This window comes from Eublepharis macularius, chromosome 11, assembly GCF_028583425.1.
Source record: "Eublepharis macularius isolate TG4126 chromosome 11, MPM_Emac_v1.0, whole genome shotgun sequence".
NCBI lineage: Eukaryota > Metazoa > Chordata > Lepidosauria > Squamata > Eublepharidae > Eublepharis > Eublepharis macularius.
In genome coordinates this window covers 18,305,497-18,324,876 of record NC_072800.1, presented here as the reverse complement: position 1 = coordinate 18,324,876, position 19,380 = coordinate 18,305,497, and the positions used below count along the sequence as shown (strand labels likewise).

The 19,380-nt window shown below is 44.5% G+C and overlaps 1 protein-coding gene across 1 annotated transcript in view; it reads left to right on the top strand.

Annotated features, from left to right (window-relative positions):
* CNTNAP2 (contactin associated protein 2) overlaps window positions 1-19,380 on the top strand; it is a 1,091,545-nt gene that overhangs the window by 855,386 nt on the left and 216,779 nt on the right. Inside the window, exon 15 of the mRNA XM_054990911.1 lies at window positions 2,163-2,290. Coding sequence (XP_054846886.1) covers window positions 2,163-2,290 — 128 coding nt within the window. The remainder of the gene's footprint in view (window positions 1-2,162; window positions 2,291-19,380) is intronic.

Here is a 19,380-nt window from a genome sequence, read left to right as displayed (position 1 = left end):
CCACCCTCCCCTGTTGCCAGCTAGAGATGTCACCCCTAACAAGCATCCACATCAGTTGCTATTTACAAGTTTCCTTTAAAGCATGTCGGTAGATGGAGAAAGCTGTATTTTAAAAGAAATTGATTAAACTACTAAGGGAAGAGAGAAGGATGGAACTTAAAACACACTCATCACAACTTTAAAAGCAGCGAGGAGTTAACTGATTTACCGGAGGAACAAATACACCGTGCAGGATAAAAATGGTTCTTTGAGGGCACTGGGCCCCCTCATACATTAAAGTTACTCAAGTAGCATAGCAGAAAATATGCTAAATGGAAAGCAATAATGTCTGTGTTCTCAAGTGGATTTATAGCTCTCTGTTCTGGAAAGAGAACTCACTAGCTGCACTGGGGACATAACTCCTCACTTTCTCTGAAGTCAAGCCAAAAGGCATGGAATCGCCTTGCGTGTGGCCACTCACCCCTCTCTAAAACTCAATATTAAAATCTTTATTTTTGATATCCAGATATTTAGTTCCCTATATAATATTCCCACCCCTTCCAAAGCAAAAAGAATAAAATGGAATTTGCTGCTGCATGATTTCAAACCAGCGATTCATCAATCCTGCGCTGGACTTAATTTTTTTTTTTTTAATGAGAGGAGCAGGGAAGAATGGAAAGGAGGGGAGGGGGAGTGGCTGGCTAGATGAGAGTAGCCAATAACAATGCAGTGGACTGGCAGGGCGGGAGAGGGGGAAGAGGGTGGAATGCCAAAAATGGAATGAAGGGTATGCACGGGGAAATGGCCTACCACAAAGTGGATTTTTTAAAAAAAGTTGGGGGTATAAATGCTCCCAGGAAAGCTGAGGAAATGCTGCACAGTGACCAGAGTTGCCACTCATGGAGGCAAATCTGGTGCAGACAGTCAGGAAAAAAATACTGGGAACTGATCCAGCAAAATTGACCCAGGCAGACTCGGTTGTTGTGCATTAGTGAACATGTGAGCAGATACATAAAAGAGAGAAACAGGATTCTGTGACATTCAAACCCGAAACTGGCCAGTACTGATATCCACTGTTTTCAGACAACATTTTAAACTGTTTTTTAAAGCATAGCAATTATGCTTCTAATTATTCTTGTAATCACAGATGGAAGGCAGCCATTCCAATGAGATATCATTCTAAAACTTGACAGCGGGTTTTCTTAAGTACTTTAATTGGACTTCCTTTAAAATAACAGAAAGATTTTTTTGTCTTGCATCTCTTCAAAAGGACTTAATAATGAATGGTGACCAGGAAATTCTATGGTTTCTTCCCCTCCCTGCTCAGCAGCTTTTAATGCTGCCAGCTAATGATGCCAGACCACAGAAGTGCTGAAGTTAGTGAAAGATTGGCCTTCCTCCACTGTAATGCATGACAATGCCCTAAAGTACACCATTTGGGATATTTTTGTGTCATTGCCAAAGCAGAAAAGGCTTTCCTTTCAAAAGATCTGGAAAGGGAGCCAGTTTGGTGTAATGGTTAAGAGTGGCAGGACTCTAATCTGTAGAGCCAGGTTTGATTCCCCACTCCTCCACTTGAAGCCAGCTGGGTGACCTTGGGTCAGTCACAGCTCTCTCAGAGCTCTCTCAGCCTCACCCATCTCCCAGGGTGATTGTTGTGGGGATAATAATAACACATTTTGTAAACCACTCTGAGTGGGTGTTAAGTTGTCATGAAAGGTGGCATATAAATCTAATATTATTATTATGAAATTTTTGTAGACATTGTATTTGGTGGCGGGGGGGGGCAACTGCACATATTAGGAGTGTCAACAGTCATCTTTTGGAAATGCTCTGGCTTGGATTTCCTGTGTTGAGCAGAGAGCTGCCCTGTAAGACCCTTTCCAACTGTGCGGTTGGTGAGATTCTCTTTCTTCATCTTCCCCCATCACAATTTATCATGGATTGATAAGGCATTAAAACAACACAGTGAGTGTACTGCAACAACCTGTACTGAAACCTCCTTCAGTGGATCAATTCTGGCTGGCTCATGTACTGAGAGAGACTAAAGAATAATGTTGTGGTACATTTCGGTTCTTAGGACTAGAACTTCCTTATCAAGTTCCTCAGTGTGCAATGATCTCCACGGACAACTCTTATTCAATAGCTCATGCTTTGCCATTTCTTTTTTTGCGGCAATTCAGGAGAAAAGATACTGGGTTCCTGTCTTACAAAGACCATCTACCTGTCAGCCAAGTTATAGTTGGAGACATTGATCGGCCTGGCTCGGAAGCAAAGATCACAGTGGGCCCTCTGCGATGCCATGGAGACCGTAAGTCTGCTCTTAAATGCTCTTGTCGGTAAAGAGTTCATTTTGGCAAGTCCACGGAAAATTGAAAAGCGGTTGTAACTTTATTACTGAAATTGGTGCTTTGAACACATGACTCTGCCTGACGCCCATCCAAAGCCACCTTTATAATACTTCAGGAAACATATAGGGAGAAATTACCATATAACCACCCATGTAAAGGCTTGGTTTTGTATCTGAAGTGTGGGCATTCGTCTTTCTTGTGGGTTAAATGAGGCAAGTTTGACTATCCCGCTAAGTTTATGATGATATAAACAGTAATACAAACAGCAGCAGAGCAGCACTCAACATCTGTGATGCTGCTGAATGCTGCTGTTAATGCCATTAGCATTACTATTTATATTGCAATAAACTAACTTTATAGAGATATAAATAGCTGCATAATGGCTAAATGCATCACTGGAAACTTGGCTTATGGCTGCATAAAATCTGACGTTATAGCTAGCGAGGAACATCCATGTTAACTAACAAAGGTGAGGGCGGGTGTGCAAGCCAAAGCTGGGTTTTCATCACTATCTGTCTGGGCTTGGAGCAAAGCAAAGACTTGAAACAAGGAAGTACAGATCTTTTTGACTGACCAGTACAGAGCCGGATTCTCAATGGTGGAAGCTCCCATAAAGTCTGGTTCCTTGAAAGATTTTCCTATTGTTCAGGGTGAGGCTGTGCCGACACAAAATGATCAGTTTCAGATTTGATGGTTTTCAGTTCATGTTTAGGGGGTCTGCTTCCCATGGATCTGTTTCAGAGCCCAGACTTTCATTTCATATGACGCTGAAGTTCCAGCAGACCTTGGATTCAGCACAATTGCTCAGCAGTATCTGTTGGAATAGAAGTGACTCTGCATGCCTGGACGCTCAGGGGGGCACTAGAATCCCTTTTACTAGAACAAGACTGTGGATTTGTGTGGTGCCTCTCTTTGTCTGAACTGGCTCCTCTTTCTATGCCCTTTTTGCTCTCTCTCTCCAAATGGTCTTGCAAGAAGCAAGACACTTAGACTTAGACACTTAGAGCTCTCCTGTGCAAGCTTGCAAGAGTTGCATCCATACTCCCGTGCAGTCGGATTTGCTGGCCACTTGTTTAGATTAGGTTTCTACATTTCTTCTGCTACTACAAAAAGTAAGTGAATGTAAATCAGCTTCAATAAAAGTAAGTTTTATCTGTTGCAATACACTGGCTTGGAGCATGTTCCACCAGATATGATTCCTTACTTTCCTGACTGTGTAACTTTTCCACAACTAACACATATCTCCAATAGTATCAAGGGATTCAATTCTTGTCATAGTCCTTATTCCTGTGAATGGTGGCTTTCCCTAACGTTGCTGTACCTAAAGTGGGGAATGGTTGTGGATGCTGAATACAAAGAGAGAAGTCTCTCGGTCTTGGCATGGGCCAAGGGGTGCTTTCACTCTGGCTTGTTGTTGGTTCATGAGTTAGCAGAATAATCTGCTGGTGGTATACACTTTGTCCTTACTGTGTGTGTCTTTGAAACTCCTAGTATAATGAGACTGTTAAGGCTTGTCGTTGACTCTGATTTTCTAAGCGGTGATGATAATAATAGTTATGGTCTCTGTTCTGTTGATTTATAGTCTGGCTGAGACTAGTCTAAAGAAAGTTTGCCTGGGAATATTGCCAAAAATTTTCACATGACATTCTTTATTCAATACCGCAGGCTGCTATTGAGCGTGATCATTCTTAAATATCGTTGCCTCAGGCCTTCAGTATATAGAGCCAAGCCTCAGCTAAGTGTCTTAGAACATTGTTGTTCCATCTCATGGATGTGTTCTTATCTGGTTCTTTTTTAGTAAGCCAGCCTCGCTTTACTGTTGTTCTTTTCCATAAAGAATGTGTTGTACCCAAATATTATTTCATCGGAAGGGGTTTTCCAGGGAAAGAACTGCAATCCAGAATGGTTAATTGACATAAAAATCTATTCTGAAATAGAATTCCAATTATTTGGGTCTTCAGCTTTGAGGCTGCAAGCTAATACGTTCCTTTTGGACAGACTTGAAATCATTGGCAATAAACCTTCCATTACCATAGACTCTTTTGTTTCTCTGAGGATTTTCTTAATATCTTAAAAGTGGTCAATGTTCAAACAATTCTTCCAGCTTTTTATGCACCCATCTGTTTAATGTGGCAAAAGTTTCCTGGGATTTGCCTGAGGTTTATCTTGTGCATTAGAATAAAGATATCAAATAATTCTTTTCCAATTTCCCACCTAGCTGTGGGGGAATATTTTCTACATATTGTACTATGTCTTCCAATTTGTGGCAATTCTCTGGTATCAGCTTAGCCAATTTTTAGCTATCTGGCCTTTGTGTATTGCTGCTGAATCAGAATCAAATAGCTGTGGGCATCTCGACGCTCCTTGTCTATTCAAGATACCTCAGATCAAGATCTTCTGCCAATTCTGCAGCAATAACAAATAAAAACTTAGAGTGATTCTGCACACATTGGATAATGCACTTCCAATCCTCTTTATAGATCATTTGGAATGGATTTTTTTGTGTGCGGAACAAATAATCCACCTCAAACGACTGATAAAGTGCATTGAAAGCGCATTATCCAACGTGTGCAGAATTAGCTTAAAGCTAATTAGTTTGTCCAGTTCTTCTGGTGTATATTTATCACATGCCCAAAGCAGCATGGGATGCCTCCAGACAGCAGACATTTTCACCGTTTGGTGCAGAGAAAATGGTGCAAATGGTACTTCTCAAAAAGAAGGAAGAAGCAAAACCAAGATGGTAATATTCAAATCATATGATCTAGCTTGGAAAGTTTGGTCTACTCCTTAGTTTCAACCTTCCCAGTGACTTCCATATTATAGGCTCACATTTTGGGAAGGGATGGCTTTTATTGCAAAAGTGGCAGCCATAGACTTACAGTAGGTGAAGCAGACTTGCATAAGTTGGAAACCAGTGACCTGAACACAGCCTAGCACCCATGTGTTGTGGTCCACTGGGGATTGACTTCCTTGATCCCCAGGAAGCTGGCAGGCAACTGGCAAGCCACAGCTGATGGCCTGAAATGATGTCTGTCTTGGTTAGGGTTACCAAGTTGCCTTCACCTCCCGGCCCATGATGCTCCTCTGGGGAGTGATATCATTGTGCAGGCTTGGTGTATGTGTGATTTTTGCTTCAAATGGGCCAAAACAGACCCATTGGGGGCCAAACTTGGCCCGCTGCAAAGCACAGGAGCGCTCTCAGGGCAGCGCATCACCCCAGGAGCATGCCTGGGAGGCCCATTCCCATGCCTCCTCCCCCCCCCCGCCAGCCAGGTAAGTGGAGGCAGGGAGCAAAGGATGAAAACGGGGGATCCCCCACCCCCACCAAGGGAATGGGATCCCTAGTCTTGTTGGGTTGCAGGCCTAATATAAGGTATAGTAGCTCCCGTCCAAATCCATTTTGACTAGTACCAGGATCTCTGTTTTCAAAGTATTGGAGTATTCCTCTTGCCTTAGCGTGGATAAAGTTCCGTTTTGTTTAAATATCGACTTCAAAGCGGTACTTTGTAAAAGATAAGTTAGATCAGCTGTATAAATTCCACTCGCTTGTAGAAAGTAAGAATTGCCCTCAGAAAAACAGGTAAGGGAGCTTTTCTAAATTGGAAGAGAGTTGGTTCTTTATTTTTCCCCCTTTCGGTCAATGTGCTATATGTAACTAACCAAAGCTATGTGCGAACAAGCGAGCTTACATACTAAGTTTCTGGGCTACTAACTTGGTGCACTTAATTGCAAGACTCACATAAATAGAAAGCACAAGATTTGCCTATATTGTGGGGGGGGGGGGAGGAGATTGCAGTATGAGGAATCTTGCAGCTTCTTCAGACATGCAGAACCCTGCTAACAATACCAAGAAAAAAGGTTGTGCCTGAACGAACATCTACTGAAAATTCTAAATGTGGCCATTACAAATTTCGTGTTGGCAGTCATAGTTATTATTTGATGTATCACAGTGTGTAATTCTCTTGCTCTTTGTTTGCATAAGTAAGACAGATAGGAAAGGATTTGATGGGTTTGGGGTTTCATCAGGGGTCATTTCGTAGAAAAAGAGCTGGAGGAACTCATTAGCATAACTCATTAGCATGCCACACCCCTTGCCATCACCAGAAGTGTGTCATTGGCATAACTGATTTGCATATGTCACACACCCTGACATCACCTATCCTGGCTGTTTTGGACCCAATCCATTTTGGCCATTCAGGGCCAAAATTGGGCCCACAGTGGCAAAAAGGGGCTGAAAATGGCCGAAAAGGGCCCCAAAACGGTCAGGATTGGGCAACTGCTGAGTGGGAGAGTGATGCACCACCCATCAGAGGCCCGATCTGGGCCGTTTTGGCCCTAATCCAGGCTGAAATGGGCCCAAAATGGCTGAGCCAGGTGGGCGGGGCCACCTGACATGTGACCTCTTTGGGGAACTGCCGGAACTGTGTTCCTGCACATTCCCCCTTGAAATGAGCCCTGGGCTTCATAAACATTTGAGCATAAAGAACACTATTTGAAGACCTGGGCCCAGTTTCTCAACTGGAAGAAAGGAGAAGTGAAGGTATTTTTTCACATTCCAAATTCATTGTTGTTGTTGTTTTAAGTCAGCTACTTCTGTGGGTGTTATTTGCTCAGTGATTCTCTTTCATCTCATAGTTCTGATGCACTACTACTTTAAAAAAAATCTTATGGAGTTTCATTTTTGAGATAAGAAGGACTGCTGCATATATTGTTATAGTATGACTGAGCGTCATGAAGTCCAACACAGTATCCTGGGCTTAATGTACAGCAGAAGAAAAACTGGTCTTGAAATGTTGAGAATTCAAGAATCAATCAAAACTCTGTTCTCACAATTGTCCATTGATCTCATGAGTCATGACCTCCAGAGAAATACAACACAAGTTTTATGCACTGATTTTTTACTATATTTTATGTTTGACTCTTATGCCACTTCTGATTTTCCCTCTAGCTTATAATTTCCTATTTCCTTTTTGGAAAATATTAATTTAAAGGAGTGATACATTCGTACAGAGCTCCTGGATAGTGGAGGAGCAGCTATAATTTTCTGTTGCTGGTGTCTAAAATAAACAGCAATTTCTCATTTTTGGTATAATTTTGAGCATGTGTAGTCTTGACTCTTAAATGGGTGATATCCAAGAATTTCCTTCTTTAAGGAAAAAATGGCCTTTTCATGTCATTGTAAGCATGGTCTGTGATTATGGTTCTATCTGGGGCTTTTTTTCTGGGAAAAGAGGTGGTGGAACTCAGTGGGTTGCCCTCGGAGAAAATGGTCACATGGCTGGTGGCCCCGCCACCTGATCTCCAGACAGAGGGGAGTTTAGATTGCCGGTGCGGAGGGCAATCTGAGCTCCCCTCTGTCTGGAGATCTGGGGGTGGGGCCACAAGCCATGTGACCATTTTCAAAATGTTCCAGAATTCCGTTAAACTGCATTCCCGCTGGAAAAAAAAACCCTGGTTCTATCCTTTCATTAGCTTTATGGCAATTGAAAAGTCATCAGTAAATCGTTGATTTATTTTATTCTACCTTGCCATGCAGATTGATTAAATCCTTGTCACCTGTGAACTTTTGTTCAAAAGAAAATCCTATCCTACTGGTAGAACATTGCACTAAAGGGAATACATCCCATGGAAGATGCTGGGCAGCAAACATCCAGCTTCTTCTAAACATGTGTTTCAAGAGTAAATGTACTGGTGGCCAAAGTGATACATTTGCCATGACATGCCTAATTATTGAAACACAGGACTTACAGTGCAATCCTAAACAGAGTTACTCTGGTCTAAGCCCACTGATTTCAATGGGCTTAGGCTGGAGTAATTTTGCTTAGGATTGCTCTGACAGTGTTATGGTAAGAGGCACATCATGCATTCTAATGATTAGAAATATATTGGTGGCTTTCCAAAACCATGCTGCTTTGCTTCTGATCAGGTTGTAGTGGGGGGCTGGTTTGGGCTACCCATCACATACTTGTGGAATTCTACTTTCTGTCTGCTATGATTGGCTAGATTGCTAGTCTAGAAGCTCAGCTCCTTTCTTTTCATTTTAATCCATTGCACAAGATGTGCCGCTGATGTACCACTAATATGCACGCACCACGTAAAGCATGCAATCTTACCCAAAGTAAACATTTAAATGTCCATTGTTTCTAATAGAAGAGAGTTAAAACCATGCTTAATTCTGTGTTTAAAAGCAGTGCAGGAAGGAGATTAAAAAGCTGTATATGTTATGTCCAGTGGGGGAGGGGGGAGGATTATAGAGTTAGAAGCTTCTGTGACAGTGATAAAAATGTGTATCTGCAAAAAATGTGAAATTTGTTTCCTCCTCTCTCTGGTGCATTCAGAGGGGAGGGAGGATTCCCCCACATGGGGAACTATGTGGGCTTAGAGACAGCACATGTCAAATGGCCATAGAGCCCAGTTCATCCCGCCCCGCCCCTTCCACCTGTGGTAACTTCAGTGCGGCTCTGTCTCCCTTTGCATTAAAGACAACCACTGGGAAGAGAGATATGCTGCTCCAAGTGTTGGCTCATGGAAATAAGAGCTCAGCCAGAACAATCATACACACATTGCCCCTGGTGGACATTAGTGCCTGCACATTGATATCTGCTACCAGGTATGTTCCCTGGAAACATAGATTAACGCCGACAGAATGAGTTTTGGCAGGAGGCACTGGTCGTTTTGAATCTTCACCCCATATTTTCTTTCAAAACTAAAGGGGCTGAGAGTCTCTCCTAACTGCAGAGAAGTTAGCCGTGTTAGTCTATAGTTGCAAAACAGTAAAGAGTCCAGTAGCACCTTTAAGACTAACCAACTTCATTGTAGCATAAGCTTTCAAGAACCACAGCTCTCTTCATCAGATGCATCTGACGAAGAGAGCTGTGGTTCTCAAAAGCTGATGCTACAATAAAGTTGGTTAGTCTTAAAGGTGCTACTGGACTCTTACTATCTCCTAACTGCCTCCCTCTCGCCACCCAAGTCAGTGCTCCCAAAGCTTCCTTGTGTAGGGAACTAACATTACTAGTCCAGATAGATCACATTGTGCTAGTGGAGAAGACATTCTGCCTAACGATAGCTTTGAAAAGACTAAAGGGATCGACTTTGACAATGCATTTATGGTCCCCATTTATCAGCGCTGTAGTGGGATTTTCCAGATACCATTACAGCTTGCAAAATAGGTGTAATAGTCCCCGCTTGCCATTTTGATAAGGGTCACGCAGTTCATTTCATCAACACGCTTTGCCTATTCTCCATTATTGAGCTGCTTTCTTGTAGACTTTCAGCAGAAAAAGAATGACCTGCTGGGTCATCTTACTAAAACATTTCTAAATAAATAAAGCCAGGCTATCACCGTTCTCTAATGTCTAATTAAAATGGTTTCATCTTTCATACCACAGCCGCTCTTTTTTTTCTTGTTCACCTGCTACCCTGTATTATACAGTAAAGTTTCCTGGGATTTATTAAAACATAACTTCTATTTTTGATCTTTGCGTGGTACGAGGGGTGAAGGAAACTAGGAGAAGAATAAATGTTCCTTAATAACAGCAGAGAGACATCATGATCTGCTGGATATAAGGCCATAAAAATAACATGCAAGAATCCCATGTTCCAAGTGGCCCCGCCTCCTGGACTTAAGGGGTTACAAGGTATATGGTTATGCTTTCCAGGTGCCCACCACAGGTGTAGCAAATTCACAGTGGTTTACCCCTCTGCCTGCTGATTGCTGGTGATCGCCTGCCACCAGAAGGCACCTGGGGCAAATGGCGGTGCACATGCAGCCAGCTAGCACGAGTTCACTTCTGGAAGTGACATCATTTCACTGGGCACAGGAGTGCTCTCATGCTTCACGCAGGGCCAATTTCAGTCCCAAACAAGCCAATTATTCAAGAATAGACCTTGCACAAGGCATGGGAGCATGTATAGAAGTGACGTTTTTGCACATTTGCTACCCAAATGGGGGTCTCCTTGTGCGTTGGGGGAATTAGCATGCAAGGAGAGAGTGCATGACTGTAGTTTTCAAAGATAGAGCTGCAAGATGTCTCCGGGGGACAGGAGAGGAAGAAATTCCTTTGCAGTCGCCACCTGGCCACCACCTCTGTTAGCTGCTTGGACCACTCCCTTCCCATACGCTCTGAGTGTTGGCACAGGTTGTTACCCACTGCCACCACTTTCCTCCTGCCTTCACTCCCTTCCTCTGTGCTCTGGGTGGCTTCTTGCCCACACTCCTGGAGGGAGTGAAGGCAAGAAGTGGTGCTGTAGCAAGGATTATCAGCACGCAGGGGCAGCTCCAGGGCTGTTGCCATCCACTCGTGTGTGTGCGCAAAGAATGCACGTGCACCTGGACTGCGTGATGACATCACTTCCTGAGCGTGATGTCATCACTCAGGGCACGCCACCCCTGAGAAGGCACCCATGATTCCGTGCGCTCCCAGCCAGCAGCTGTGAGCTGGCCACCCTATTGGCATGGCAGATAGCCAGGGCGATGTGCAGGTGGCCTCCTAGCCCTCCCACTCAGTTGCCCCACACTGCCACCACCAGCATGTGCTCCTGGCCAGGCATAGCAACTGCAGGCCAGGTGCAGGCATCGGCACAACATGTGGCTGTGGCAGCACACAAATAGCCTCCCAGCCTTCCCACTAGCCACCAGCACTGCTGCCACCAGCTCCACGGCACACGCTCCCAGCCAGCAGCTGTGCCCAGTGCCCTATCTTTGTCAGTGCTGGCAGCAAGCAACCCCTCCGGCCCCTCCCCTAGATCCAGCCCTGGCAAGAGGAAGGCAGCAGTGGCACACAACAGTCCACACTGCCATGCAGAGTGTGGCAGAGGGAGAGGGGAGGCAGGCAAGTAGCTAAAGCGGTGGGGCAGAACCAACCAAGCAGTGTGCAGAGGAGGCGGCAGCCAGGCAGAGGGCTGTGAAGGAACGAACAACGGACTCTTGTCTGATTGCAGAAGGTAGTCTGGATACAACTGTTATTTAGCCACAGATCTGACACCCCCCAGCCCCCAGTGCATGGCTATTTCTTTGAAAATTATAGTTCCCAGGTAAAATTGTGTTACTGGCCATTGGTGCCAGGCGTCTCATTTAGCTTGACCCTCCGTGGTGGTGGTCAAGTTAGGAAGTGTGGACATGGGCATCTCCTCATTTTGTTTTTTAGTCACAATGCTGCTGGAAGCTTTCTAGTGCAGCACTAATTTAAGCACTCTTTCCAGTTCCATGAAAATGGGATCCAGTTTGGTGTTGTGGCTGAGAGCAGTGGAACTCTAATCTGGAGAGCTGGAGATGGAACAAAATTGCTCTCCTTCTTCTTCCATTAGAGAGCCAGTTTGGTATAGTGGTTAAGAGTGGCAGATCTCTAATCTGGAGAACTGGGTTTCATTCCCCACTCCTCCACTTGAAGCCAGCTGGGTGACCTTGGGTCAGTCACAGCTTCTAGGAGCTCTGTCAGCCCAACCCACCTAACAGGGTGATTGTTGTGGGGATAATAATGACATGGTTTGTGCTCTGCTCTGAGTGGGTGTTAAGTTGCCTGAAGGACTGTATATAAATCAAATATTATTATTATGTTATTATCTAGTGTGTTAAAAAAGAACACAAGGCATGGACTCAAAGTCACCTAATGAACAAGATGGCTTCTTAAAAACAGCCCTTTTAATGTTTAGAATGTATTCTAGAGGGATACTGAAAGGGTAACCCATCTTCACTCACTCCATTATGCCTTTATAATCTACTTAAAACAGAAACTGAGCCGCAGATGCATTTTGGGTGGCTGGTATTGAAAAGTTTTGTTATATTTTCCTTTGGCTTTCTTATCCTTTGGGGACTTCCATTCAAGTTCACTGTAGGAAGTAAATAACTAAGGAAAAGAGGAGGAAAATACAGCAGAATGTTTGCAGAGCTGTCGTTTCATCAAAGGGAGGTCCCAGATGTTGTAAACCGTAGAATTGGAGTTCAAGGTGGAACTGCACCTTATAAAAGATCTCAACAAGCTCTATCTTATTTTGATAATATATGATCCATGGTAGGTGCCACCATAAACCAAACAGCAAGCCCCAATGCCCTGTATTTTCTGAATGAATAGCACTGCAGTATTCAGCACTATTACCGATTTAGGCCCAGCAGTCCGTGTCTGTTTGACCTGATTCAACGTACTGCACCCAACTTGAGTTAAATATTCTTGGTGATTTGCACATTTTACATCGACCTTGTTCTGTGAGGAGTGAATTTCTTGGAAGAATAACGTGAGGAGCAGTGGTTCCCTTAACCTCTTTGTTTCCTTTTAATGCTCAGATCGGTAGCTGAGTCGTTTGGAGTGATTTCTTCTTGGGCCTTGTTTCTGCAACAGATGTGAATCCCAACTTTTTCAGAGTTGTAATGTTGTTTATTAATGTATAGTACTTTCTGCCTCCTAGACTGTTCATGTAGATGTACAAGTCATCTTGCTATCTAGATTCAGGCCCTCTATCTCCCAAACATGGTCTTGTAGGTAGGAACTACTCCGGGTTTCAAATATCTGCTGAGCTTACAGAGGCAGGGTGAAAAAACTTCTTTGCTGAGCCTATTGTAGGGTTGCCAGTCCTCTGCTGGGGGCAGAGGATCCCCCGCTCCCACCCTCCACCCCCTGCCCCACTTACCTGGCCAGTGGGGAGAAAGACAGGGGAATGTGCCTCATGGGGCGTGCTCCCAGGTGGCGCAGCGCGCTCCCGCATGCTGCAGTGGGCCGATTTCAGCCTGAAATGGGCCCGATTCAGCTTGAAACTGGCTGAAATCAGCCCTCTGCAGAGTGCAGGAGCATTCCAGGGCCCGTCTCACCTCCCCGGCAGTGCTCCCACGCTCTGTGGTGGGCTGGATTCAGCCCCAAAGGGGCCTGATTTAGCCTGAAACTGGTCTGATTTGGCCACAAATAGGCCTAAATTAGCCCTTTGTGGTGCACAGGATCACTCCAGGGCCCATCGCACCGCCCCTGCAGCGTTCCCACACTCCTCTGCAGGCCGGTTTTGGCCCAAAACAGGCTGAAATTGGCCCGCTATGGAGCACGGAAGCACTCCCAAGGGCGGCATCTTGCCTATGCAATGATGTCAGTTCCCAGAAGTGATGTCATCACATAGCCCCGGGAGTCCATGCGAGGATATCTGTACAGTAAGTGCCAGGTCTCTCACCTCCCACCCGGAGGGTAAGGGGACCTGGCAACCCTAGCTTATTGGATTATCCAAGTATGCCCTGAGGCCTCTGGAGGAGTTGGACCTTGCCAACCTCCCCCCCTCCACAATATTGCAAAAAAATGAGATGACGAGGGAAAGCGGAGCAGGAGGAAGGACTTATCTACTCGGAGTGGACCTTCAAATACATGGGGAATAGAGGGGCAGGAGGTAGGTTTGTTCTCTGTTTTTTCACCAGGAGTACAGAATATGCTAGCATTTTGGGGGGGGGGGGGACCACCAGTAGGGAAAAAAAAGAAGTCCTGTTTAAAGAGGAATTAGAAAATTTACTGCCTCTGCTGGGGGAGGAAAGCCTTACCATGAATTAGGATTGCCAATTTCCAGGTGGGGCCTGCAGATCTCCCAGAATTACAATTGACCTCCAGGCTACAAATAGCAATTTCCCTGTGGGAAATGACTCTTTTGGAGGGTAGATGGTATGGCATTATACCCCACTGAGGTCCCTCCACTCCCCAAACCCTGCCCTCCCCAGGCTCCACCCCCATATCGCCAGGAATTTTCCAACCCAAAGTTGGCACCCTTACCATGAAGTAGTTTATTGGGGCAAGAGATTTTCTGTGAGTGTCTCAGATCTCAATACAAAAATAAGAAGACTTAAGTTAAAAAATTGAAGAAGAAGAAAGAAGACAACGACTAGGGCATCACTTTCACAGGTATAGCAGTCTCATGTTACAAATGCCACTTGAGCAGGAAAGCGTACAAATCTAAATGAAAGAAACATTATTTACATGAATATATTTTCAATATAGTCCATGAATACATTTCTAGTATCAAATTGCATCGGTTATTTGTATTTTAAATGTACTTGGTTAGAATTGTAACATTCAGATGAGGGTATCGCCACCCTCCATGGAGGCACACAAATACAGCACTCACAAACTGAGAGCCAGTCTGGCCTTGTGGGAAGAGTGTTAGAAATCTTTCCTTGGCATGAAACTCACTTGGTGATCTTGAGACAGTTATTCTCATGCAACTTAACCTGCCTCAGTATTTAGGTTTCAGCATCAGATTTCTAGAAGCCTGGAGTCCTTCAGTTCTGATAACCATCAGCCCCTTTAATTTATCATCCCCTAGCCTTTATTGCCCAGCAGTCAGAAATACTAATATCTTTGTTTCCTATTTCCCTTTCATGTGTACACTTTGTGCTAATTTTGTATGCAAACAATGGGCCTGATCTATCATCTGTGTCTCTTTTGCTGGCACCAAGAGGGTATGATCATTTTAAAAAATGTACAATTGGGGAAGCTTTCCAGCACTGGCTTTGAGGCATAATAGAAATGAGCAAAACTTTATGCATACAATGTGTAATAATATCCCGCTTGGAAAGAATTCTTTTCAAAATTGCAGGGAAAGACAAGATGTGATCCAGCCATACTTTTACACCCTATTAATTTAAGCAGATGCCAAACTGTCACACTGATTTTAGTGAGGGGTGCATTGTGCAGCTCTATGTTTACTTGGAAGTAAGGCTCCATGAGTTTAATAGGGTTTATTCAAGCACCAGGTTAAGATAAGAACAGCTCCACCTGCTCCACATGGAGTGTATGTCGTGCATTTTTGTGCTTGCTATTACTCTCTCCACATCTGCAAGAGCAGCTGTGCTTGAAACTATTAGAATTAAATGACAGAGCTTGGCTTTTTCATACAAAAATCTGTGAATTGGGGCATGCGCTGTGAGTCTGACACATCAGGATCTCCGACATCACTATGTCTTTTTCCTGTTCTGTAACAAAGCCTGTATTAAGAATTTATTAGTGAAATACCTATTGTTATGATGGGCAGGTTTCAGTAGAGAGCTGCTGAGTGGCAGGAACCTACATGAAATGTAGTATGCCATGTCTGTGCATTGCACCCTGGTTTTATTTATTTACATTATCTGGTTGGGCCACCCTATGTTATCAATGCAAGGCAGGTTTTCATGCTTTCCTTTTTCCTATGGGAGTGAATGACAGCTGTCTGTTACATGGAACATCTAAAGTAATGCATTCATAGCACCAAGGAGGCTCTAAACTTGTTTTGTATCCCAGGTGACCCCAATAACCTCTGCCATTATGGACCAATCTTTAGACCCTTTCTCTGTTTGCATAGCCCCATCTTAGATTCTGTTTCTTGCCAGACATTCCTAAGGAGAGAGATACATTTCTAAGTCCATGGGTTTAGAATGATGTAATTCTATTTAGGATTGCACTGTTGGTCACTATAAAGTATAAGAATATTGGGAACTAGCTAAGAGAGAGTGTCTGTGTTTGAGATGTGACAAACAAACCACAGTTTCGATGTATTGTCGAACAAACCACAGTTTGTTCATGATATGAATGGCCTTGAAATGCTGCTGCTCACCTGCTTCTCTCCCTTATCTTTGTCCTACACAGAATCAAAATTAAAGACTTGCTGGTTTTAAAAAAGAGTTTTGTCTTGGCGCTGCTCTTTCAGCAGCCCAACTTCTTACCCAGCCCCTTGCAGTGCCTCACAGCCCATAACCTGCTGTGGGAGATGTGCTGCACTAAGCTACTTGGCACCCACCTCTTTGCCTACATCTGCCATCTTCCTGCATCTCCTCAAACTGGTAACCCAACCACCAGTGCCTTCTTAATTTCTTGGACCGTACATAGATGGGTCACCATATGAAGTAAGTTTGGACTTGTGGGTCACCATACCAAAAAGATTGGGAACCATTGAACTACAGTACCTTGGTCATATGGAATGTGATGCACTCTCTTAGTATGACGAAGCAATTGTGCTGGGTGTCAGATGGGAAAGAGTCAGATGATTGGCACTAGAGATGGGCACGAACAGCAATATGAACAAAAAAAGCCACGAACAGCCCAATCTGCTGTTCACGAACAAGCACTGACTTTGGGAGGGGTTTTGAAAGACCTGAGTCACATTGAGGTGACGAGAGAGGAGGTTATGCGACTGCTAGATAATTTAAAAACTGATAAATCACCGGGCCCAGATGGCATACATCCAAGAGTTCTGAAAGAACTCAAGTGTGAACTTGTAGATCTCCTCACAAAAATATGTAATCTGTCATTAAACTCTGCATCTGTTCCTGAGGACTGGAAGGTAGCTAATGTTGTCCCCATCTTTAAAAAAGGTTCCAGGGGAGATCCGGGAAATTACAGGCCAGTCAGCCTGACGTCAATACCGGGTAAGTTGGTGGAAACTATTATCAAAAATAAAATTAGTGGGCACATTGATGACCAAAAGCTGATGAGGAAAACTCAGCATGGGTTCTGTAAGGGAAGATCTTGTCTCACCAATCTGTTAGAGTTCTTTGAGGGAGTGAACAAACAAGTGGACAAGGGAGACCCGATAGATATTGTTTATCTTGACTTCCAGAAAGCTTTTGATAAAGTTCCTCATCAAAGGCTCCTAAGTAAGCTCAGTAGCTATGGGATAAAGGGCCAAGTCCTCTTGTGGATCGAAAACTGGCTAATTAATAGGAAACAGAGAGTGAGTATAAACGGGCACTTCTCACAGTGGAGGGTGGTGAGCAGTGGGGTGCCACAGGGGTCGGTATTGGGTCCAATGCTTTTTAACTTGTTTATTAATGATTTGGAATTGGGATTAAGCAGTGAAGTGGCTAAATTTGCAGATGACACGAAATTGTTCAGGGTGGTGAAAGCCAGAGAGGATTGTGAGGCACTCCAAAGGGATCTGTCGAGGCTAGAAGAGTGGGCATCCATGTGGCAAATGAGGTTCAATGTAGCCAAGTGCAAAGTAATGCACATTGGAACCAAAAATCCAAAATATAAATACAAGTTGATGGGGTCTGAACTGGCGGAGACTGACCGAGAGAGAGATCTTGGAGTCATGATAGATAACTCACTAAAAACGTCAGCACAGTGTGCGACTGCCATAAAAAAAGCTAATGCTATGCTAGGGGTTATTAGGAAAGGGATTGAAAACAAATCAGCCGGTATCATAATGCCTCTGTATAAATCGATGGTGAGGCCTCATTTGGAGTACTGTGTACAGTTCTGGTCGCCACACCTTAAAAAAGATATCATAGCACTGGAAAAAGTACAGAGAAGGGCAACTAAAATGATTAAAGAGTTGGAACACTTTCCCTATGAGGAAAGATTGAGGCGCTTGGGGCTCTTTAGCCTGGAGAAAAGACGACTGAGGGGAGACATGATAGAGGTTTACAAGATAATGCACGGGTTAGAGAAGGTAGAGAAAGATGTGTTTTTCTCCCTTTCTCACAATACAAGAACTCGTGGGCACTCTATGAAATTATTGAGCAGTCGGGTTAGAACAGATAGAAGAAAATACTACTTTACACAAAGGGTGATAAACACATGGAATTCGTTGCCACAGGAGGTGGTGGCAGCTACAAGCATTGCCAGCTTCAAGAGGGGACTGGACAAATATATGGAGCAGAGGTCCATCAGTGGCTATTAGCCACAGGAGATAGATGGTATTCTCTTTGTGGGGAGGTGGTGCTCTGTTGTCTTGGTGCTGGAAGGAAGGCAGTGGGAGGGCATCTGGTGTCCTGGCCTCACTGACAGTCCTTTAGATGGCACTGGATTTCTAGCCACTGTGTGTGACAGAATGTTGGACTGGATGGGCCACTGGCCTGATCCAACATGGCTTTGCTTATGTTCTTATGTTCTTAAGCTGTTCATGAGGCCCCATTCTAAACGAACAGGTGGTCATTGCAAGCCTCGTTCCTTGCTGTTCCTCAAGCCAGACAGTCTGGCACCTGCAATCAATTCCCTTGGCAACTTAGGCAAGGATTGTCTGAACTCTGTCTGAACTCCTGCTGTTGCCCTGGAAACCCCAATCTAAGCCCAATTTAGCTTGATAGGAGGTCTTCCTTTCAAGTATGGAGCTCCAAATTTGTTACAAGAGAGCAAAGAGCAGGGGGGAGGGGGGCTCCCAGCTCTGACTTTGCAGACAGTGCAGAGGGAGAGACAGCTGCTGTTGGCATTTTGATAGAGAGAGTGCATTGGAGCTTGAATTTTCTTTGTGTGTTGTGGGATAGGGATCTACCCCTTCAAGTTCCAGGGCTGCTGCCAGGCTCTGGCCCAAGCTATTCTTTATTACTGGTACCTTTCCTGCTGCCTGCTCAGGTCAGGTTTCTGGGAGTGGTGCAGTAGGGATCTTGACCAAACTTGGAACTGCAGCAGATCCTTCTACTGTTGCTGCAGCTGAAGCTTCACTGACGCAGCCGCTTTCTCCAGAGCAGCTCCCCGGGAGCAGGCAGCCCACAGGACACCCTGGGAGAAAGTAGCAGCTGCCCGCCCCCAAGATCAGACTTACTTGGGCTGTTTTCATATGTCTTTAAAATAGTGCAAGACTCACTGAACGCAGGTGGCTTTGTCGTACGATTTCTGACATCACGCAGTCATGATGCCATTTTCTTGGCACCCTCGTAACTGCCTGCATCCGGGTGACATCAGAAATTGGTCAGGGCATACTACTAGTAGTATGTATTGGAGCTCAAATGCATCAGGTCCCTTGGAGACAAGTGGTAAGTATTCTGATCCACTGCAGCCCTCTAGATCCACAGGGTGATCAAGGAGGGGGTGTCAGAATCAGTGTGGATAGTACAGTCTACAAGCACAGGTATTATGCAAGGCTTTGCAGACTATTTTAACTCCTTTTTTAGGGAGAGAGGGGGCTGCTTCTGCACTAATATTAAGCAGCCCATGGAAGCTGCAAAACTAGCCATGCCTGCCTGTGTGTCTACTTGATTGCTACCTGTTCAGCCTGTATATTTGTAACTGAGCAGATACAGCAAAGCCTCCAGAACCCATGTATCTCCAAGGATCTGGCTGTTTAGAAGGCTACCAAGGAACTTCCCCTTTTGTGCAGTAGGGAAGCTGTTAGG